This window comes from Festucalex cinctus, chromosome 1, assembly GCF_051991245.1.
Source record: "Festucalex cinctus isolate MCC-2025b chromosome 1, RoL_Fcin_1.0, whole genome shotgun sequence".
In the NCBI taxonomy this organism is placed as follows: domain Eukaryota; kingdom Metazoa; phylum Chordata; class Actinopteri; order Syngnathiformes; family Syngnathidae; genus Festucalex; species Festucalex cinctus.
This window is the reverse complement of record NC_135411.1, coordinates 20,318,385-20,342,758: the sequence shown is the minus strand read 5'-3', so window position 1 is coordinate 20,342,758 and position 24,374 is coordinate 20,318,385. Positions and strand designations below refer to the sequence as shown.

Sequence of the window (24,374 nt, the reverse complement as noted above, 5' to 3'; positions counted from 1 at the left end):
TCGGCACAAATCCCCCAACCCGCCTCCTGCCTTACTGCCTGAGCTATATGTCTCATCTGTACATATACCGATCCGGTAGTCTGCGCGGGAGGTGGGAGTAACAAGATGGCCGCCCTGAGACTTCAACGGCTTGCACTGGCGGCTATCCAGTCATATACAGGTCAGTGCATAACGTAAAGAAGTAGCCTATGTAGCAACTTTTGTTATATTTTTGGTGGTGTGACATAAGCTCTGTAACTTGACAGACACTTCTCCAGTAGCTTCTGTTCCACCCATCCATTTTCTTGACCGCTTATTCCTCACAAGGGTCGCGGGTGGGGGTGCTAGAGCCTATCTCAGCTGGCTTTGGGCAGTAGGCGGGGGACACCCTGAACTGGTTGCCAGCCAATCGCAGAGCTTCTGTTCCATGGCTAAAAATTGTGAACCTGTCCAACTGTACTATGCTCACAGCACAATGAAACAAGATCACAAAAACTGCAGCAGGAGTGTAATTTTATCCCCAGAACAAGAACCCAAGTGCAGCAGCAAAGCTCACTTTAATCACATAATCAATCACATCTCTTTAGGGCCAAGTGGAAAAAAAAATGTTGCATATAAGCACCGCTGACTTTAAAACAGTGCCGCTGAAGTAAATAGTCCACACGATAATAATAATAATAATAATAATAATAATAAAATAATTTAAAAAAACAACAACAACACTGTTACAGGCCAAGCCTGGCCCTTTAAAAATGTATTTTGAGGGATAGTGTTGCAGTGCCGCACTTTGGCACAGGGGGGCGGTGTTGGTTCAGAAAGTGAATGGGAGCGGTGGCGCTTCCTCTGAGCGCACTGTATGTTGGTGGGAAATGTAAAATAAAGTTTGTGGTGAAGTAACAAAAAGAGAATCCGCTTGTTCAATCTCCGTGCCACGGTTAAGAGGTCACTGGACAGGGGAAGGGGATTTAACAACATTAATAGACAACTACGTTATTTGCGTTTGTTTACATCGACAGTCGTCATTGTGATCGACGAAGAACGTATGAAACAGGGAGAAGTGGACAAATCAGTTGATAATGGGCGACGTCAAGTGTCATCCGGTCCGGTCGCAAAGTGAGTGGTCCCTTGGTATAGACTATAGACCAATGGTCACCAACCTTTTTTTCCACCACTGACCGGTTCATTCAAGTCCACAACCGGCAACGCAGCTGGAGGGGGGTGAAGAAATTACACGAGCCGGACAGGAAGTTAGGCATCTCGCATTAACGTAAATCCGATATACTGGCACTGCCAGTCATTGTACAAGATTTTAACTCATTTTTGACGGCCTATAGAATATTGTGTTCTATGGATATATAGCCTACACATGGACCCACCAAAAGAAAGCGTAAACCCTGGTCTTTCATCAGAAAGAAACCGCATGTCTCTAGTCTGCCATTTGTTATTCTTGTGTAATCAGCAGTAGAAGAGAGGCAAGTTTAACCGAAAAGATGCATTTCAAGTAAAAATTCAAATTTGACAGCAATCCTTTTGTTTTTATTACATGTCAAACATATAAACTGTGTTTTTTTAATTAGAAATAACATCAAACAATTTAGAAAATAAGATTGTAACATTTTTCAAAATTATGAAGACTGAATTATTTACAGGTGCATGTGCAATCTTGTCCACCTTTATGACGCAAACTTTCTTTTGGTGTGGTAGAGGTGAAAGCATTGTCCTTTGTGCGACACGAACACAAGTCAGCACGATGACATCCAAGGATCATCGACGTCTGCTGTCTGATGTGCAATAAAAATAAATAAAAATCACCATAACACATATTTACAAAATATTTCTACCTTCCTTTACACTGCAAACAGGAGGAGCTTGAGTGGTTGTGGTGCTGGATCCACAATCCAATATAAGGGAAAATGTACATTACAAAAAATACATGTATTATACATGTTTTAAGGCTCTAAAACCCCTCACCACACAGTTTATACACTTTTCTCATCGAGGCATTTACATTTTCTCAGGTTTCTCTCTTGTTTAAACAATCTCAATGTTCAAACTTTCATAAATTTTATAAAATAGGTACATTGCTGTAAAAAAAAACAACCCAAAAAACATGCAAAATCCTACACACAAAAAATCTGCAAAACAGCAAAGCCATGAAAAGTGAACCTCGTTATAGTGAGGAAACAATTATTTAAAATGTGCCCTCCTTTTTGACCTTATGGAAGCGGCCACCCTAATTGTCTCAGACTACTTACCAACACATGCACGATTGCGTTGGCCCACAAGTGCCTGAAGGGTAATGTCGGAATCTTCTCCGATTTCCGGCAGACCGCGCAACTAAATTATTTCTGGTTTCTTCTTCATTTAACTTCTCATAACTCCTATGAAAAACAGTCACATAAATTTTAAAACAACACAATCTTGTTTGTTTTACCACTTTGATTACTTAAACCATGTTATTAAATTTTAATTAATTGCATTTATAAATTTTAGAATTCATTCAATTATGTAGATTTTATTTAATCTTAATGCATTCATTTAAAAACTATGAGTTTATACCCTGGACTACACCACTTGGTAGAATACTGTATCTCTGTCTCAACGGACGAAGTATTTAACGAGTTTCACCACAAGGAGGCTGAAATAGACGTAACCTTGCCTTACTAACGTTTTTTCCCCCCCCTGGCAATGCAGTTAAACTTATTAGAAATTAAGAGAAAAGAAAATTTAATAAGGGCTGCATTTCATTTTTTAAGAGACAGATGGTTTGGTCATTCATAGATGAGGTTAAGAAAAAGTGCTTGTACATTAATAGCAAAAGAAGTATCATTTATTGTTTTAGTTATGTTCTAATTTAATGTAATTGTAATTAACCTTAATTAATAAAATAAAATTAAATGTTGACAGTTTTTAAATACAAAACAGGTAATTGTACTCCTATTTTTATTTTGTTTACTGATCTGCAACCAAGCATTTAAAGACGGAGTCCATTTTTTTCTTTACAATATGTTCTAAACACTGTATTCTGATTAATATTGTGTTTGTTGAATGTGAATGAAGCTGCAAAATCCACACTCTTTTATCCATCTTACTGGGCGGCCATTTTGCCACTTGCTGTCGACCCGAAAATGGCATCACTGTAGCCCAGGCCTCAGATAACGACCAATCACAACCCAGCTTGGGAATGTCACGTCACCAAAATCAGAAAATCAGAAAAGAGGTGAGCTGTGATTGGTCGATACCCTGAGCAACGGTGACGTCATTTTCAGTCAACAGTTGGCAAAATGGCTGCCCCTGATTTGATTCATATTCTACAAACGTAATATTAATCAGAATGTCATGTTTAGACTAGTGAGTGAACATAGACTAGATTGTAAACAAAAATTTTGACTTGACTTTCGCTTCAACATATTGCACAGGTGTACCGAACCAGATGAAAATGTCTGCTGTGTCCACCCTTGCCCCAGCACTGGGAATACATCATGCTCAGACAGACACTAATATTTTTTCTACGCATATGGTCAAATGTAAACTTAAATACACATATTTATTTGCTTTTACGAACCATTAAACATTTATCCATTCAACATGTGAAGCTCATTCTCAATCACTCACATACATAAACAAGCACATCCCCTTTGTGGGTCACGGACAAGCACCCTTACTCCATGCAATCACACACTACAAAAATAAAAACATCCTGTCTTGAATATTATAAGCAAAGCTGTCCTCCCACATGGCTGAGTACGTCTCCCCATGCAGAGCATCCCAATGCATCAAAGCCTGAGCCTCCTTCTCGTTTCAAAACATTGAGCTCAAGGGGCGTTCTTCTTGACTGAACCTCGCCACTCATTGTCCTTATGAGCACATAAACACAGCTGCCAGATGCATTTTTGGGCCTCCACAGGATGCGCACACATGCCATTTATGGCAAGAATAAATCCAAAACAGACCTCTGATGATTATCCTGAAGCTGCCGGGCTGTCAAAAATCATGCATTCGATTTGGTTAGAATAATGAATGAGAATGAATGACTGAATGAATGAATTTTATTTCTCAAACACACACACACAAAATCCATCCATCCATTTTCTTGACCGCTTATTCCTCACAAGGGTCGTGAGGGGTGATGGAGCCTATCTCAGCTGGCTTTGGGCAGTCGGCGGTACACCCTGGACTGGCTGCCAGCCAATCATAGGGCCATCCACACTCACAAGCACACCTAAGGATACAATACGGTTGAAACTAACAGGGCAGGTTAAAAATAACATACCAGTAAAAGTCACTAAGACTGAGACTTCTTGTATTTTCCATGATGAGGGTCTGTTCATGCTAATTTTAATCATGCACAAAGCGCCAAGTTACATTAAACGTCTTCCTCGAAACATATATTCTACCTGTCTCACTCTTAATTTTTCTGTATGAGCGCCCCTGGCGGCCGTCAGAGATAATACATATATTAGCCGCATCATTGCATAAGCCACAGGGAGAAAGCGTGTGAAAAAAGTCGCGGCTTATAGTCCGGCAATTACGGTATATACAATATGAGAATATATTTACCTCTGGATGATTTTGTTGCTTTGTAGCCCCTAAAATAATATGTGCCTAAAGAACATGACATTTTTATTATCTGATGAAAGAAGTAAATTTTTTCATGCAGCAAAATTAGCAAACTCATACTTTTTTGTTAATTAATTATTATTAGCTCTCTATAATGTTCAACTATTGGATGGCGGTGCACATTTTAGTTAGCGGCTGACTGGTCAAATTCAGACAAAAGCATAAAATTCCATATGAAACTTATTGCATGTTTTTGCGATATGCATGTTGCATGAGCCAATATCGCGTATCGATATTTTATTTTTTATTTTTATTTTTTGATAGATTGTGCAGCCCTAAAAACATGTTTGAAAAAAGGAGGCGAAAGAAGTGTACACCCTTTAAAGTCCTACCACTACATAATGAAATATTCTCAAACAATAAAAGTCATTTTGAACAAAATTCAAAACAGTCCTATACATTCGCATTCAGGGAATGTTCACATTCACATGAAGTCACAAAAAATGCAACAAAGCAAATAATCATTCCACGGACACCAAAGTGCCTTAATATTTTACATTTTGTCTATGGCACTATAGGCATTAAAATGATGTTATATTTGATATTCTCCATAAACACCAATGAGGAAGTACAAAGCTTCAGCTCATCATCAAGACTATTCCACAATTTCTCACCCAAAACTGAGACGCATCTGAATTTTACATTAGTCCTCACTTTACATATTTCAAACGTAATTAAACCCCTTAAATTGTTTATTCCTTCTCTTAGTTTAAATACATATTAATGTAAAAAAGGAAGGATGAGAATTTGATGCACGGCTGTACAACTATAAACGAGAAAAATTACGACAGCGGGATTGATTTCAAGTGTGACTTTTCACCACTCACGGTCTCATAGTGAGCAACACAATTCTTTATTCACCTTTTTCTAATTGTGAGCAAACTTAATAAGGAGGAGTGGCTTCTCTTCACCAAAACGTTACATGACATCAGTGCAAGAAGGCAGGGCCAAGCCTCGTCTTTCCTGTGACTACTCAGGAACCCAAACCATCAGCCTCCCTCTTTTTGCGCATGGACCACCCTCTCGTCTTCTCCTACCGGGCCGGCTTGGCTTGTGCGGCAGCTGTGAGCAGGCCTTCATTCTCAAATGAGAGCAAAAGACTCAGGGAGCGTGAGGAGAGCATGGAGCTGAGATACTGACCTGGATCCTTCAACCTGCATCTGCTGGACTCCTGACAACCAAGAGAGGTAAGAGCTCACGCTCAAATGTTTTGTGAGATGAATGAAAATAATTCGGATACCGCTGTGAGCTTTTGGGGGGCTTGTCTGTTTGAAGGAACCATCTACTTATTTATTTTGACATTCTTTCTGCATGTCTGCTTGCGGACCTCCTCATCATAAACAGTATGTACAAAGCTCATATGTCATCCCTCAGGACCCAAACAGACTGATTAAATCCATCTGTTCCAAGAAAAAAAAAAAGACCGGGGGATAATTGGCACAGTCAATAACCACAAGACAGTTTGATGTGAAAAACAGAATTCTCTGGAAAGTAATATTTCGTGCCATATGTTTGCTGGAAATGACTCAGGGTAATCAACATCTGCGCTCAACGGAGTCAGCCAGTGGTCAGGAGAAGCAACCCCTGTAATGTTTGGCATGTTTATTTCTCAACGCCCGGATTGATATGGAACAATTAAAAGGAAAGACAAAAAGCGCCTGCTGCAGCAGCTGGCTCCGTGAAGGCCTCGCAGGCGTGAATGAGATCCACAGCCTTGGACTGAGGAAACGCTGTCGCTCCTGTCAGGCCACAGCCTCCTCGTGAGATTCATATTAGGAGCTCGGAGACGAGCAGACGGGCCAATTGCAGAGAGCGGGCTATTGAGGCGGACGAGTGATGATTGCAGAAAGACAGGAAAAAAAGTACCCTGTGGGTGAAATGAACTGACTGACAGTGCCAAGGCATTGCTGAGCTCTGACACATGGCCCATTTTCCGTCAAGTTCACAATGCCGTACAACAAGCAGTTTATAGTTTACCATATATGACAGCCAGAGGGAGTTGTTTAAAAACGTGCTTTTCCCTCTGTGACTAAGTTGTTGTGATTTAAACCACACGCAAAAACAAAGTTGACATGAAGTAGAGCATATTTTTCCAGTGACGTTGACAAAAGAGCATTATTCTGCCTTAGCAGCAGTTTGAGCTTCTGTAATGCTTTGGGATCTCTCCCATTAACTGTGGTGCAGACTCATCAGTACGAGCACACATCAAGAGGTGACCACAGGAATGATCCAACCAAACCTTCTGTCTGTCTTGAGCTCATTTATTTCTCCCTTTTTGGCATTTGTCATAACTCCTTGTTGGACTTGTTTGGACAAGCTCCACTGAGAAGTAGGTTGTGAAGCGTTTCTTCGATGCCTTTACGCTCTTATAGCTGCTGTGTTAAAATTAGCCCAAATTGGATGAAATAGCTAACTCAGCGCTGGCTGCAAAAAGACCCAATTTGGGGTTACAGTATTTATAGCCATAGCACTGAGGTGAGGATTTGACCCAGCCTGTTGAGTCAAGATTTTGATCCAACAAGTGGTAAAAACTACCCATACTGATGTGTTAAAGCGACCAAGAAGTGGGTTTGTATTTATTTTACTAGCCAAATTTTCTAAGAAGAAAAAACAACTTTCCCCTGTCAGTTTGCCACAGCAAGTCACTTGCGCGATATGTTTGGCACATGTTTTACATTTACACCCTTCCCAACACAACCCGCCCATTTATATCCAGGCTGGGCTGCAGCGAATCTGCTCGGGCTGTCACTATTGAATATTTTTAGAATCAATTAATCTATCGATCAATCAATCGATGAATCAAATTGATTTTTATTTTGCATTAAAATGCATTACGAAATCATTTTTTTTCCCTGATTACTCTTTATTAACCGGTGATTGTTGTTACCGGTTCCGTCATTGTTTTACAAAGTAAAAAAAAAAAAAATGATGTTCACAAATGTTTTATTTGGATTAAGAACAGAAGATAATCAGTCTTCTTTCATGAAAGACTACAGAAATCAGTGAACAATTGTCGTTGATAGGCAGAAATCAGAGGATTTAGACAATTTTTATTTAATCCAATGCCATCCACTTTATTTCTATAGCAATTTATAAACAAGCGTTTTCAAAGTGCTGCACATTGAGATCTGCACACTACTATACACATAAATCTAATAAACCAATTATTAAAAAAACAGTCAATACAATAGGTAAATTAATAATAATAATAATAATAATAATAATAATGATAATAAGACCCCGAGGACCACACAATATACTCTCAAATTAAAAATGTCTCAAAACAATTACTCGATTAAAATAGTTGACAGCTCTAGAATCTGCATACTGTACTAGCTAGCTCGTTTTGGCAAAAGGTGTGGAATTTCTGATAAGATAATTTGTCATTGATAGATGTGAAAAATAAATAAATAAATTTTCAGAATTTTCCCGCCATTCTTTTTTTTTTTTTTTCCCACCATTTTGAAATCTTCTAAAATTGTAAAATGTCAATGAAATGTACTATAGCACTGCTACTATTTGCACTTTTGGAGTTTCTCTGTATTTCCTTGGGCCCAATACGGGCTGTTATTCATATTAAAAAAGGTAATCAAATTTTCTCTTAAATTTTGAATATCTGCTGCCATTTTGAATTCCTTGAAAATCCCTATATTTTGACATGGACAGAAGATGCCAACACATAAAGCAAAACAGGGCGTGCTAATGCATACTGCGTTAAAAATGGTGATCAGCTTCAACAATTCAGACCACCCAAAATCCAATGTTCTACCCACTCTTCTGGCTCCAAATAAATAATTAACCCAACCTTGTGTAGCAGTAACTCAATCTCCTCAAAATCCACAACCTAGCCAGCAAATATATGAACAACCCAGACTTTTCTAGTGTGTAATTTATCACCATGGCCATATAGGCAGCAGACGGCCTTCTGAATGGATGCGGCCCATTGTGCCAAAGTCAGCTCAAAGCTGGCGGCCCATTAGCTTTACTTGCAAAGCCAAGCCTGCTTATTGGAGGGAAACATCTTTTACTTTCACATACTTGAACGTCACCCGCTTCTTCTCCATTTGATAGCCTGTCAAAACCAATAAGAACCAAAGAACACACGCGCTCCTGCCAAAAGTTGACTCAATAGCGCAACACTCATAAATCAGTCATTCCTCCTCCCCCTGCTGCTTCTGAAACCCATCAATTTCCTCTATTTCTCACACAAATTCAGTTAAAAAAATAGTACCAGCCAAGAAGGAATAGAATAGCACACACTAAAAGGAGTCTGAGTATCCGTACTTTTGCTCTGAGCTTCATTTTCCATCAGCATGCTAATTCTCATGACAAACCAGTGCAGGTAAGCTAAGGTTCACGGCAGCTCGGCAGCCGTATTCAAAACTGATCCTAGCCCTTGCACACTCTTGGACACCTGATACTGTTGTGGCAAGGACTGTAATTAAAGAGAACCCACAAGCAAATGCACTGAAAATATGATTCTTGAGCATTTTTGGTGGGTGGGTAGCGTGTCTCAAACTCGACCACAAATGAGCCAAAGGGCCCGTTTCCAAGGCGCTTTTTGATTGCTTAGGCTGACGTCTTTACCATATTGAGCTGGAGTTTGACTTTTACATGAGTGTCTTTCCAATTATTGTTAGTTCATAACATTCATTTGCATTACAGTGCAGTTATTAGCAGTTAAGTGCAAGATGTTTGCTAACACAAAAGGAAAGTGTTTTGGGGGGGGAGCTAATATGCCGGTGGTTCCTTAATGTTGGTGGTCGCCAGGTGTCATTGGTAAGAACGCACGGAGATGATTCAGCTTCCTTTATTAAAGTCAAAATTATGGGTGTATGGGTATGTGTGTGGTTATGTAACACAAATAATAGACATCAGTACAAAATGATTCAGTAAGGTAAACAAAACAACAATTCCTCAATTGAGAATAGCTTGTAAAAATATAAATGACTGGGCTATCATCACGCTAGCAATTAGCATATGAAAACAATGCTAAGTGGCCTACGGATATTAACAACACTTCTACTAATCGACATGAGCCCTGCATTAACCATAAACATTACATATTAGGTTGTGTCCTTGCTGTTAACACGATGTATGCACTCAGACTTATGCAACTTAGCGAAACGATTCAACCTCAGCCAAACTTAGCAAACACCCTAACTTCTGATTGTCTACAGTGGCGGTCTAGCAAACTGCGAAGTCAAGGCGGGCTAAGTCCTTCGGAACAAAAAGTTAACAGTGGAAATGGAAAACAACTGGTTGTTTATAGCTACTAATGAGTAGCATTTGGAAAGTGCCCAGCTGGTTTAGGAAAATACGAGACCGTTTATGAAAAGGAATCAGCTTGAATATGTATGTGAATGTTATAAATAGCAACCAGTGACACACACGTATTAGAAACAGATGAGAGACAGGGTGGAATTTCCTCACAATAAGGTAATAAAACCACTGAGCAAAATGTTCTTGACTTGTCCTTGTCTTCACAGAAGTCTTCGTTTATGGTGATAAATCAAGAGCGAAAGAATGGGACCTGGAATGTGGAGCTTGTTTACTTTGTTTGGCCTGTCCCTGTGGAGCTACAGCGAAGCCCTACTCAAAAACCCCATCCTCTCCCGGGCACGGAGAGCTCCAGCGGCCAATGGCGAAAACTCCCGGTGCTCCTACACCTTCCTGGTTCCTGAGCAGAAGATCACAGGGCCTATCTGTGCAGCCAGAGGTCCTGTCCCAGACAAAGACCGGGTGACTCGCCTTGATGTGGCCTCAGTGCGTGACCTTCTGTCAAAGCAAAGGCGGGAGATGGAGACTCTGAAACTGGTGGTGGACGTGGACGGTAACCTGGTGAATGAGATGAAGCTGCTGAGAAAAGAGAGCAGGAACATGAACTCCAGGGTGACCCAGCTTTATATGCAGCTGCTGCACGAAATCATCAGGAAGAGGGACAACTCACTGGAGCTGGCTCAGTTGGAGACACGCATCCTTAATGCCACCGCTGAGTCACTGCGGCTGTCCTCTCGTTACAAGGAACTGGAGGCCAAATACGCTGCCCTCTCAGCAATGGTCAACAACCAGTCAGTGGTGATAGGCGCTCTGGAAGAAAGTTGTATGAAGATGCAGGATCGCAGACAAGAGCCGCCACCACTTGGCCCGCCAATGGTGCACGTGGTGCCTGAGAACATACCTGTTAACGTCCCACGTATCACCAATGAGATCCGAGGGGATAATAGCGGAAGCTTTGCCCGCGAAAGGGGCTCTCGTTCTGGGCCGTCACCCACAGGCGGCACCCTAGAAGTCCAGAAACCCCCCCAGACAAACTTTAGTGCTGAAGGTGAGTAAGTACATAAAATGATAATAATGATCATTCCTATGGGTGTGGAAAGACAGACGATTGAATAAGTAGGCTATCTCGATACAGGATACATGGGGTGCAATACGATTCAAATACGGTTCATTTTAAAATGAAACCAGACTAAGTGCAATCTCTGGAGAAATTGCGTGGGAATGCTGAAAGCTGAACGCTAATAGCTTAATGCTAAGATTTGAATGCTAAGATTTGAATGCTTGAAGTGTACTTATTAAAAAAAAAATTTAAAAAATCAATGTCTGTCCATTGGAAATGAATGGGGAAAAGTTGACATTTAATGTTAAATTGTGTGAATACTGTAAGTCATGTGGAATCAGACGGTATATTCCCAGGAAGGTGAGGATTTTTTAAGCAAGTTGAAATTTGAACAGTGTAAATCGAAAGTATTATGTGGGAGTTGTTACAAGGCAAAAAAGTGTGAAGAATAATAAATAAAATTCACAATTACGTGGGAATGCTTCAGCATTCCCACATGTTATTGTTATTCAATTCAATGGGATTATGACTTAATTCAATAAGGTATGACTCAGTTTAAAAGTATGATGCAATTAGTTTCATGTTGTCATATGAATAAACTTGTCAGTACTGTAAATATGGCATTTCCTTCAAAAAATATATACAGTAGTGCATACCTGTATATTAGTCCTGCCAAGGGATTGAAATTTTCCTAATTAATCACGATGAATCACATTTTTACACTTTTACTTTTATTATTTTCCAGGGGTATGCGCGTCGTCATTCAGTAATCATCAGTAGTCGGGACACCCTTCATCATCAACCCATTAGTATTTCAAGCCCAACCGCATTGTAATATTAAACCGTCAGTGGTCATTGCTCAGCAAAATGAGCGTCCATCAATGTTTTCGGCATTCGAACTGGGCATCTGTCAATGCTCTGTCAATCCGTGAATTTCCGTCAATACATTGACGGATTGGTGATTACATTGACGGATGAAAACACCCTTCCGGCAATGCTTATTTCATCAATTTTTCAAAGTTTTCCATCAATCGGCAATCGTCAACAAAATGGGCGTCCCTCATTAACGAATTGACGGACCTTCCGTCAATGTTAACGGAATGCACACCTCTGCTATTTTCTAGAAATCTTGGAACAGATATGTGATTGAAATGTTGGAATTAATGTAAAATTATCAAATAGAAAATATATTTAGATTCAAAAACTGTTCTAATAGATTTATTTGTTGACTACAATTCGACAATTGTTGAGCAAAACAATCAAAATTGACTCAGCTTTACAGGCATCTTTTTTATATTTCCTTTCATAGAAACAATTCTCACAATGGTCCAGTGACCCATTATAATCCGGATAAAGCCACAGATGCAGAAAGTTATTCCATGTACTTATTTTCAAGCATTATGATTGACCCTGCCTTATTGGACTAAAATGCATTCATTCATATTCAGAGCATTCATTACTTTGCAGGTCAACCATAACAAAATTATACACGCTCACTTTGAGCTCAGCTGCAAGTGGTCCAGTGGCCCCATTTTCAAAGGTTAAAGATCTGCAAATTCAGCTGCAGTTCAACCCCTTGCTCAATAGAAAGCGTAAAGACCCGTATGGAAATAAAAATGCTTTAACGTCTAAAGTGAGGCTGGGGACTTAAAGCAAAGCAAAACCTTACCAGCTCGATTTTGCTCATCAACAGAAATTCCTCGCACATTTAGCTCACCCTCACCCAAGAATAATAAAGTTTGTAAGGTTTCTGTGCAGCTGTATGGAAATGATTCTTTTGGAGATTGTTCCACTGCATTGCAGACATGGACCAAACCCAGACTGCCATGATAGGTTTAAACCACTAAGTGCCTCTTGGATAACAAATCCAGTGCTTAATATTTCATAAACTACGCCATGATGATGTGAACCCTACATTTTGTTTAGGTTGCTATTATATCATTAGTTGCATAGAGTTTATCTTCTCGTTGACTGGAATGCATGTGATTGTAATTGAAAATCCTGAGCTATAGGAATTATCGTGATGAAAAGCAGACATACTTTATAAAGTAGTTAAGGAAGGAATGAGGGTAACTAATTAATAAAGTGACCTAATTAGCCCCTTTCCTCTGTTTTTCTCAGACAAGTCGCTGTGCAGACTGAAATATGTTTTTTATTACTCTGTTAGACTGTGAGAGTTAGTTTTCTCAACGAGATGTCAACAAAAGGCAATGTTTTTACATTAAAAGCCATTTAAAAAAAAAAAAAAAAAAAAAAAAAACTCACCTCATCCAGTGTTGCAGCTAGTGGTTTGGTATAAAAATCAGAATGTCCCGTAAATGATCCTATGTAATCTCCAACTGACATATACAATTGAAAGAAAATCCAAAACATAAACTTTGTAGAGTATGCTATAATAGCTTGCAGGAACTAAGCAGATGAACAAATTATACTCTGCCTAATTCACAGAAGCCTTAACGCACATCTTGTTTATGTTTCTCCAACAGATTAGTATAGTATTTCAGTTTGTTTTACTGCCAGTGAGGGGAAACTGTTATATTGAAGACGGATGGTTCTTCTGGAAGCAAACGTGCCATAATGCCTTTAAGATGGCCCAGTGTAGAGGACATCATTTTTTTTTTTTTTTTTATCTCACAATGAGAATTTATCTTACTTCTTTTCTTGAACCACTTATCCTGTTCATGGCCGCAATAAGTTGTTAAGACTGCGCTGGTCCCCAATCGATCAGTGGAAAGTTGTGAATTCTGCATTCAGTGACAATTGATCCCGCACTATGAAGTACTGTACATTTAATGGTTATATTAAAGCTGAATTAGGGCTGGGCGATATGGCCCAAAAATAAAATCTCGATTTTTTGCAGTCATTCAGGACGATTACGATTTTAATTGATTTTAACCTAATAAATCCAAAAAACGTTTACTTAAAGGTTTCATTTATTAAAAAATAATTCCTGTACAAAATGTTCAGACACCAGTAACGTATACTGATTCTATATCAGTTTTAACACAAAATTACATCACATAAAAGCATTTGGATGTAACAGAACACAAGAACAACAGCTTTTAATCATCCAGAAGACAAAATTCGATTTCACGATTTAGCAAATTTTCAACGATTCGATTTTTTAAAATGACGATGTATCGAATTAATTCGATTTATTGCCCAGCCCTAGGCTGAATTAAGACACAGAAGCAGCCTTCAAACTTAAGTCCTCTTTTTGTCAGCTTTCCTGACCTAGTAAAAAAGGCTAATGCCCATTAGAACGACGTGTTAGATATAAACATGCAATCAAAGCAGGAGAGCATCGAGGGCATATATAGTAAATTCTTAAAACCTTTTTTTTTTTTAACATAATTACACAATTTTTAAGCCTAACCGATGATAAAATGTTGATGGGGGTACACTGGGGATAACTTACAGATTTCAATAGGCCTATAGACAAGCTAGCTAGCTAGCTAGCTAGCTAAGCTAGATAGCTAGATAGCTAGATAGCTAGATAGATAGATAGATAGCTAGATAGATAGATGGATAGATAGATATTTTGATGATTTGTTTAGCATTTTAGTTTTTCTTGCCCTAAAGGTCCATTCCGAGACTGTCTTGAGGCTCAGGAGGCCGGCCACGTCACAAGCGGCATGTATCTAATCAAACCGGACGAGGCAGAGAAGTCCCTGCAAGTCTGGTGTGAGCAGGATATGGACAATGGAGGCTGGACTGTGATTCTGAGCAGGAAAGACGGCTCTGTTAACTTCTTCAGGAACTGGGAAAATTACAAGGTGATTGCACTGACACTTTTTGGTGTTTCCGCAACCTCAGACTGCTTCAGCCAGAGATAACAGTGTTGCCTTTGTGGGCTGCGCAGGAACTTGTAGGGGGAGTATTTCCTATAGGTCAGAATCCGTGTGTTTTCGTTGTAAAAAAAAGTAATGCTGCGTCAGCAGTGCTATTTAGGCTTTTTAGTTTGAGAATTCCATTATGAAACATAAGTTGTCCTGCTGGAAAAGTATGTTCCACAGAGCAATTTGCCGGGGCTTCTTTCCAAAACCACTACTACTGCGGTACCTTCCTGCATGGATGGCTGGTTAGTTTAGTGCATACCACTACATATGGGCCCTCTCATCAAAGATCTGTGAGGAATAGGTTGGTGATGCAAACTTTGGTTGGCCATTCAGTGTTGGCCATTCAACCATTCAACATGAGAATATCTAAGTGGGAGTTAAATTGCTCTCTATGACATTGATTTGCCTCTGCGCTCTCACAAAGTCACAACAAGCACACATTCATTCACACATACACACACAAAGCCCAATAGGGGAGGGGTCACATTGAAACTCAGCATCATTCATCAAATGCTGGCTTATTACTTACTGATCTGAAGTCACAAACCTCAACTATCTCTACTGAGTAAAGTGTTCTGGAGGCACATGGCCAGACTCCCGGATTCTTCAAGCCAGTTTTCCTGTTAGTGATTATGATTGACGAGGTCCATGGTGGTTGACAGGACTAGCTTTCAGAGGACTGGTGGTTATTTTCTTAAAGTAATTGTTCACATCTTCTGCGCGCTAAAGTAATAATAGACCCTTCCAGCTGACGTCACTGCTCAGCTCCCGCGGCGCCTCCCGGAGGACAAACAAATAACAAATGAATGTAGAGAGCTTGATTTTTGGCGAGCGTTTTTGTTAAAAGGTGGGAAGTATGTCAAGTGTCACAAAAAAATGTCCCGAGTAGGACACTACATTACTGCGACTCATTGAAACCAGTCGTTTGAAGCCGCTAGCTACAAAAAAAAAAAATTGCGTCGTAGTTTCACGCTAGCCACCGTGCTAGTCTTTTACTCCTCACTGTCTTCCATCTGGTTTAGAATCACTGCCGGCAACCGAAAGAACGATCTCATCTCTCTTTGAGCCAATAGAGCATCCGCCGGCCGCGCACAAGTTCACCATAGCATTGGTCGCTCATGATTTATCAACTGTTTAACCTATTTTCTAGCTCACACAGATTGTTTTCTAATTCACCCGTATTGGCGCCCTGCCCCCCCCACTGCTAGGGGCGCACTTCAACGTGACGTCACACTGGAAGGGTCTATTGACTGGAGATTGTGTTGCTGTGTCATAGGCTAGCCAAAAAATAAATAATAAATGGTGGCTGATAGTGTCCCTGTCAAAACGCTATCGGTGACCCTGCACGATCGGTGACGCACAGAAGATCCCGCCATCTTGGATCGCCAACTACGGCAACTTCACGAGAACAAAATACCTTTATATGCCTGCGCGATAGCGCTCGTTCCTAAAAACATGATAGCCTACAACTATTTTAATTCTACAAGTTTTAAAGACGAACGTATTACTTTTGAACCCATTACATTCCTAGTGAGTCTTCATTGTTTATAATTTACGTTTAGTCTGCAGTATTTTTATTGTCTTTAGAACAATGTGTGGCCAATATCATGGATAGGTTTTGAGGGTGAGTAAGGCAGGGGGGTCATTTAAAACACACACCGCAGACTTGCTGTAAAGTGCAACAATGCAGACTCACTATAATGTAATGAGGTCAAATGTAAAATGTTCATCTTATAGGATTAAAAATTACTTAGTTACTTTAAAATGCATCAATAATCTATGTTTTGTTTTTTCATGTTGTATCATGTTGTTACGAGCGCGCACTAATGAGTACGCATATAAAGGTATTTGTTCTAGTGTTTTTGCCGTTGTTGGAGATCCAAGATGGCGGGATCTTCTGTGCATGCGCGTCACTGATCGTGCAGGGTCACCGATAGTGTCTTGACAGTCCCCGCAATCAATGAGTCCAATCTGTATCAAATCATCTCGTCCTTACTCTCCAAGGTTGGATGCCTTATTAGATAAAAACTATTAACCCAATCTCAAATCCTCAACCCAATGCACTAGGTATAAATAACATAGCTGTTCCATTTGGACTAAATGATGGATTAGCTATTTACCCATTTGGGTTAGTTTTAAAGCAGTTTAAGAATTATTTTCCATCATCTGACACATTCTGAAACATTCATTTTAATCCTGTCATTCAGAGCGGGTTTGGAAACACAGATGGGGAGTACTGGCTCGGTCTGGAAGGCATTTACAAGCTGGGACGTCAGGGCGACTACAAGCTACAGGTGGAGCTGGAAGACTGGATGAACAAGAAGGTGTACGCTCAATACAGTAGCTTCCATCTTGAGCCTGAGAGCGAGGGCTACCGGCTCAGGTTGGGCACCTATCGAGGCAATGCTGGCGACTCCCTCAGCAGCCACAACGGCAAACAGTTCACAACCCTGGATCGAGACAAGGATGCTTTCTCAGGTATGAGACTGCTCACCTTAATCTACTGTGAAAATGCATGAGAATGAAGATGTGTCAATTTTTATGTCGTGTGCACATGCACCAGACAAAAATAGAGCTGCTAATGCAGCGCTTGAAACCACCGAGAAATTATATGAGAGCCTGCCCCAAAGAGTAAATGTAAACCGAAATTGGAAAACCATGACAATTTATCAAACTCCAATTGTCTGTTGGTGTGCCTCTGTGGCCAGCGCCATTGTTGCCTAACATCTGATTATTATTATATCTCATTGAAACGGAGGGGCATCATTTTGTTTAGTTTCCCTACCGTATTTATTCATTCTTTCATATTTAGTCGCCAACTAGGGCTGGCTATAAAGCTGTTGTAGCGTCAGTTAAATGATAAAAGCTTTACTGGTGGTCTGAAGTTTCTTTTTTAATTCCTTTTGAGCTTGCACATCACTAGTGTTAGATTAACACTGAGAGTGTTACGTTTAACACTAGAAATGTGTTCATATGTGTCCACATCAATGAGTGTAAATCACATTTCAAAGTGTTACTTTTTCCACACTTAACTCATAAGTGTTTAAACACCAGAGTTAAGTGCAATTTGTCAGAATGACACTCGTGTAGAGTATTTTCAACACTACTCAGTGTTTACCACTGTAGATTTTTATAACTTTACAGTGTTGGAGTAACACTGGTTCAAGTGTGGAAAAAATATAAGACTTTGAAAAATCTCAGATTTACACTCATTGGTGTGGACACAAGCACTTTTCTTAGTGTTAGATTGAACACTATCAGTGTTAATCAGACGACATGGCATCAGGAGCAAATGGGGGTTCAGTATCTTGCTCAAGGATATTTTGACATAGTCACACGAGCCTGGGTTCAAACCCACGATCTCAGGCTCGGGAGACGACCACTCTACCAATGAGCTATGCCGCCCCAACATCAATAACTGGATGTATTGCTATTGAAATGTTTGCAGCGCACTGGAAAATTGGAAAGTTTGTCTTTCCGTGGAAATGAGGGTGTGGTAAATTTACCACGCAAGGAAGTAGTAACCTTTTATCCTAACAGTGTAAGGGGGCATTATTGTGCCAAAACTATTTACAAATGTGTATTTCGATCCACAAATTCTTACATGTGACTTTTGTCACAGTCCTGCCGTGCAAGAGTCACAAATGCGTAAATGGAGACTTGTATCTAGCTCCGACCACCAGGGGACGCTAGCGTGAATAATCGTTCCATTGGATGTCATCTAGATCCTAGCCGAGCGAGACGGCCCGGAAGTACTTGGAAACTCATTCTCCTCATTCTTTACGAACGGATAACACCAAATAATTCACGTTTTCCCTTGATTTCTCTAATAAATGTATTTAATAAATAATGGCTCTTTTGCAAGTGACGTCACAACTTCTCAGCTTCCAGGGAGGGAGTACCGTGCAGTAGTTGTTTTTAATTGTAATTCTTACTTGTTTTTAATGTAATTCTTTTTACACATTGTGGATCGAAATACGCATTTGTGAATAGTTTTGGCACAATAATGCCCCCATAACAGTGTTAATCGAGCACTGGAAATTTAACACTGACCCATTTGCTGTGTACACAAACCTCTTACACCGTAAGGGCTAGAAAATAAAACCGTCTCGATATGCGCTGTCAATTGCCCTCTAATCCACCATTATCCTTTTCCAGATTCCTTTAAAGGAAAACTTACACTCAACAGGAAGTTAAAAAAATAAGAGGTCCAAAATTGTAGACAATTTGGCAAATAAACCCGTTGTTGTTGCCATACACAACTAGATACACAATTTCCCTGTCTGATTTGTCAACCCAACTCGCCGTTCCAGGTAACTGTGCCCATTTCCACAAAGGAGGCTGGTGGTACAACGCTTGCGGCCAAGCCAATCTTAACGGCGTGTGGTACAGCGGAGGCGTCTACAGAAGCAAATTCCAGGACGGGATCTTCTGGGCTGACTACGGTGGAGGCTTCTACTCCATGAAGTCCGTCCGCCTGATGATTCGGCCCATAGATGGATGATGAGACACTGGACACCAAACTTGAACCTCATTTTAAAGCGTGATGTCAAAAGTCACCATTGACAGGAGGGTTAAACCAGACCAACGTCATCCTTATAACAGATTGGACTGCTCTGTTTATATGTACATGCATAGCACTAAAGAAACAGAAATAGGGACAATGGGGGCGTATTTATAAGATATATCGTTACTTTAACCAATTATTACATGTATGAAGGAGAAGGAAGAACTGCAGGTGCGGTTTTATGCAACTCGATATTGCAACACGTCTACATATTTCTACATCTTTTGTCTCCCTTAATCCTACCATAATCCAAACAGCTGTAAGGATTACAATCCTAATACAGCGCTTCCTACCTCACCGCCAATGTAAACATTTGTAGGACACACACATTTTTGGTATTTAACTTGTGCCATAGTTCCTGGAAACTGGAAAATTCATCCTAGTTATTTTGACTCACCCCCTCTGAAATCAAGGCCTTTCATTTACCCTTAAAATGACCTTTGTGAGATATGTTTAACTACTTGACCAGCAACTATAATTTATATGTACAATTAACTTATCAAAACAGTGAAAAGGGCCCGGTGTCCTGAGGGAAAGGATGTGTAGCAATCATTTTGTGTGCGTTCTCACATATGGATATACATGTGTTGCTTGTTTTACTCATTCAACCTATGATTTTGGAAAGACTCCTGGAGGAGCAATAGCGGAATTGCATGTTGTTTTGCAGAGTTATAGGCACTTAGACAAACAACGAGAAACACATTTCACGAGGCTAGACATGATGGAGTGAGAAAAAGAGCAGGGGGTGTATTGGGATGGAACCGGTCCAGGTTTCCAAGTTGTTCCAACAGCTCCCGTTTAAATACAGACATTTACATTCTTTCCACACAAAACTGCTTGAACTGTATGTTTTCTTCCATCAACTAAGTCACGGTCAGTGTTCGCGACTTCGCGGTAAGCTCTGATATGAAAGTCAACTTTGCGTCCTTTTTGAAGCCAGGAGCTGGTGGGTCGGCCTGATCGGCCTTCACACCCATCCATCACTTTACAGGAGTCAAGTCGAGCCTCCCTGGCAGACAGTCACAGTAAATTAAAAGCTATGTTGGATTACAGATTTTGCACAATGTGATTGTCCATGAATTAAGTCCCCTCTTATTTACTGCGTCTCAAACGATCTTCCTTGTGCCGATGCGTCTTTAACTACGGAACAGCTACAGTTCATGTGTTTTATTCTTTGTTTAGATTATGTGCACATTCCAAGCTTATCTTGTGGATGTGAACTGTGCAGATAAATGGTCATATTAAATGGAGTGGAAGAAACGGATTGTCTTCATGGAAAGAAATCTTATGGAACATTCTGTACTTGACTATTGAAATGTGGAGGGTTTTTTTCAACACTTATGGTTGTGTGATCCTTGTTGTTGCAGGAACAAGTTGACAGAAGACAGATATATTTCACAATAACATTTCATTCAGAGTGCTAACACATTTTTGTGGATAAGTGGAAAAGACCAATTCATCAGTTTGTGGATGACACATAACCACAATAATTTATATTTTTATATTATTTGTCACACAATTGTTTGTTTGTGTTTTCCCGAACATTGAGTGGTTTACTCATTTTGTGCATATTAGTGCAAAATCATTCATAACATGTTAGTTTTTTTCTTTGTTTGAAAGTATCATCTGCCTGGAAATGACACCAAAGTGGCAAAAATACTTCATCAAATGAAGATATTTTCATGGTTTTGATTTTCCTTTTTTATTTTTGTATCATGTCCAGTTCAAAGGCTCCATTCAAGTTCACTTTCAAAATGGCACAAATAATTTTGGTTTAACTGTACTGTGTATGATTTGGTATGGTATTATAAAGTACATTTTGTAATTGTATGTAATTGGCGTTTGTTCAAACCATTTTCATATTTATTTTGTTGAAACTAAGCATTTGGTTATTTTTTTAAATAGACAGTGTGCAGGATTTAGTGCCATCTAGTGGTGAACGAATGGAATGAAACGATTTTGTAGCACATGCACTACGGTGCCTCAGAGAGAACACACTTAGTAAGCCTACCACCAATTACTACCAATTATTATTTTTGAGTGAACGAGTGCGTGAGCAAAACCTAGCGGGATGAGCGAGCGAGAGTGGTTAGCAACAACTCACTAGAGCGGCTAACGAGTGGCTCATGAACTAGCTGGAGCGGCTAACAAGAACAGCTAACAGGAGATGATGGCAAAAGCTAGCGAGAGCAAAGCAGAGGGAGACAAGCGGCGGGATCCCGAATCACAGGACTCAACGACAACCACCTGCTGTGGAAGGTAAGCGGCAGTCGACCCACTGAGTCCAACACAAGCTGCAAACACCTCCAGAGGCTCGTTATCCTTCGACAAAGATGGCAACAAAACATGTCAACGACCTATGTACTATAAGTAGCGATTACTAGACCTACAATTATATACAATAATGTGCATTGATGTGATAGAACTATTTTTTTTTCTTTTTTTCTGGTCATTTAACTCATGTTTAGCGATTTCCAATATTCCACCATCAGAATGGCATCACCCAAGGAAGACTTGTTGTGGAGGCTCTTTACGGCTCCATACTGCATTGCGAAATTACATCTGCCAGTGACTCATTGGCCCACAAATGTTAAGTTTGTGTCATCAACAGACAGGATGTGAAGCTGTTTTCACTGAAAATAAGCACCGAGACTAATTTATGACTGTAGTGAAGCAGTTAAACCACCTAAGAATGTTTGTTCTTATGTGCCCTTTTGATTTAAAGCTGAACAGACACTTGTTTAAAATGGATAATCATTTGAAATGATCTGGGAAGGCTCAGTCTGACACCGACTCATGCAAGTTTCCACTCTGAGTTTGTTCAAGTGATTTTCCGTGTTGCTTTAAAACACGGCGACGAGTGCTGAGATTGCGAAAATTAGACTTATTTAACATGGGTTTGTTCAATTGTAGGGATATGTTAACTAAGCAACGAATACAAACAAAGGAAAACTGGAAACATGAGAAGTGTGTTGCTTGGGTTTCAGCAGCTTTTTCATGTTGAACATGTCTGTTAGTGAGAAGCTATTCATTGTTTCCATTGTTACACGACAGGACACGCTGGTTTTCGTGTATTTCCTTAACATGATCATATAGCAAACACTCAGAACACTGTAAACTCAGCATTAGTCACTCAACCGGGGGACGTAGTAATCCATAAAAGCACAAAATAACTATGGAGGTTAGAAATTCCATTCCACAGTTTGTATGAGAGCTTATCGAAGGCTTCACAAGCACCAAAGGACACATCATGCTGACTAGTCAACTGTTTATTCGTCATAAACTCGCAAGCCACTTGGGAGAGAGGCAAGAATTACAAAATACTTTGTTAGTTTGAATACATAATGCTTCTTAATTCAGTCAATGTGAACAATAAACAAAAATGAAACATGTTTGTGGGAAGACCTATACAACTGAGTATATGCACTGGCCAAACATTTACTAAATTACTATCTATGCCACAAATGCATTTTCAGAAGAAAAAAAAATTCAGGAGCCTCTGTAGTGCATAGAAGAACCATACGCTCCTTGTCGTGCTATAGTTACCGTTCTCGTCACACGCTGTGGAATGTCTTTCAATCTTCAACCAAGAATTTTCACATCAGCCAATGTGGCCACTCTAACTCACAGACAACACACTAAAGCCGTCAGATTGTTTAAGTCGAGAACACGACTGTTAACATGCCACTCCATTTGCTCTTCGAGTGGCAGGCCATACGTTTGATTTACCCAGCTTAATCCATTTCTTAGTACCACCATTGACACATTGCAGTTATAGAAACCGTCAATAGCCTACCATACAAACAGAGATGGAAAATCCAGGTCCAGAAAGTAAAAACCTTGCCACAGTTTGGCTTTAACTATACAGGTGCTTGTACTCAACCAGCACATAAACGAGCTCATTACTCATTACGAAAGGCACCTGAGTCTGATTTATGCCTCTACGTTTGCTCTCGCGTTAATGACCGGCGTAGATCACATGATCTACCCGAGCCATGAATTTTAAGTGCCGCGTAGCTGACAAGCTCGTGGCCGGCTGCGGTGCACACGTCGCCAAGATGGCGGGGCGTGATTGGTCCGTTCGATGGCGTACTCGGCTTTTTCTTTTTCTTTTTTTTTTTTTCCCTTTTTCTCTCTCACCGCCCCCTCGCCCAGATAGTTTCCGTGAAGGCAACTGTTTGGCGGCGCAAATCGACTTCATGCTCGGAGACCACGGCTGTGCATGTGGATATGTGCCTGGGACGAGAGGCGGAAAACAACAACAACAACTAAACTGTGTTCGCTCATCGCGTGGCTGTTGTGTTTTGGCGAGTTTACAGGTGACACCGGTGCAAATTGGCGTCCTTCACCCATCCAGACACAAAATAGTTATAAGAATCCAGGCTCTTGATGGCGTGATCCCATGTGTAGGCGCTCTTCTTCACAATGAGATCATTTAATATATTGTGATAAGTTATTTGGGCTTGCTTCGACCAGGCCGATGGTGAAAGTAGATTGGATCTTTCCCTCCAATCAATTCCAGCTTTTGCCGATAAATGTGTTGCAGTAAATATGATAACTCTGGACGTTTTTTGGTTCATTTGTCATGTTTAGACAAATCGTTCACCGTAAACGCTGCTCCTTCCGTGTCTTTCTACGGCTTGTTTGACCACCAAGAGGGTAAGAGGTCGCTAAGCATTCTGGGTAACGTGACATCAGCTGGAAGAGTCTATATGTATCGCCTTGTATTGGGATATATATGTATCACGATACGTATCGTATCTTGGTCCCTGTATCGTGATATGTATCGCAACGTGACGTTGGCAATACCTTGCCCTAATTTCCACTGTTTTTGTTGTGTGTGTAGTTTGCAGTAATGTAGAATGTTATTACATCGTCCTGACTAGGGATGCAGCGTTTGAGATTTTGGTGTACGATTATAGTCTGAGGAAAAAATGCGGTTTTACGGTTATTCTTATAGACATTTAAAAAAAAACATGAAAAAACAACAAATCAAAATACCAAAAATAAAAATGGGTAAATGAGGGAT

At 40.2% G+C, this 24,374-nt stretch overlaps 1 protein-coding gene and 1 long non-coding RNA gene across 6 annotated transcripts; one reads left to right on the top strand and one right to left on the bottom strand.

Annotated features, from left to right (window-relative positions):
• The first annotated feature begins 84 nt into the window (after positions 1-84).
• LOC144019018 (angiopoietin-related protein 1-like) lies at positions 85-21,098 on the top strand. Of its 3 annotated transcripts, XM_077521812.1 has the most exons (6): positions 85-160; positions 5,577-5,786; positions 10,089-10,927; positions 14,522-14,715; positions 16,986-17,256; positions 19,092-21,098. In XM_077521812.1, exons 3-6 carry the CDS (start codon positions 10,126-10,128, stop codon positions 19,280-19,282), a joined length of 1,458 nt encoding a protein of 485 aa, XP_077377938.1. In that variant the 5' UTR covers positions 85-160; positions 5,577-5,786; positions 10,089-10,125; the 3' UTR covers positions 19,283-21,098. The 3 variants fall into 3 exon arrangements, with proteins under 3 accessions (XP_077377938.1, XP_077377947.1, XP_077377956.1); XM_077521821.1 differs by lacking the exon at positions 5,577-5,786 and having other exon boundaries at positions 133-160; XM_077521830.1 differs by lacking the exons at positions 85-160; positions 5,577-5,786 and adding an exon at positions 978-1,092.
• LOC144019050 (uncharacterized) lies at positions 8,133-23,437 on the bottom strand. Of its 3 annotated transcripts, none has more exons than XR_013283574.1 (4): positions 23,142-23,437; positions 10,781-10,884; positions 10,550-10,689; positions 8,133-10,458 (listed from the first exon to the last, which is right to left on the bottom strand). It is a non-coding gene; the product is annotated as an uncharacterized LOC144019050 (long non-coding RNA). The 3 variants fall into 3 exon arrangements; XR_013283572.1 differs by lacking the exon at positions 23,142-23,437 and adding an exon at positions 15,326-16,108; XR_013283571.1 differs by lacking the exon at positions 23,142-23,437 and having other exon boundaries at positions 10,781-13,117.
• Positions 23,438-24,374: the final 937 nt, after the last annotated feature.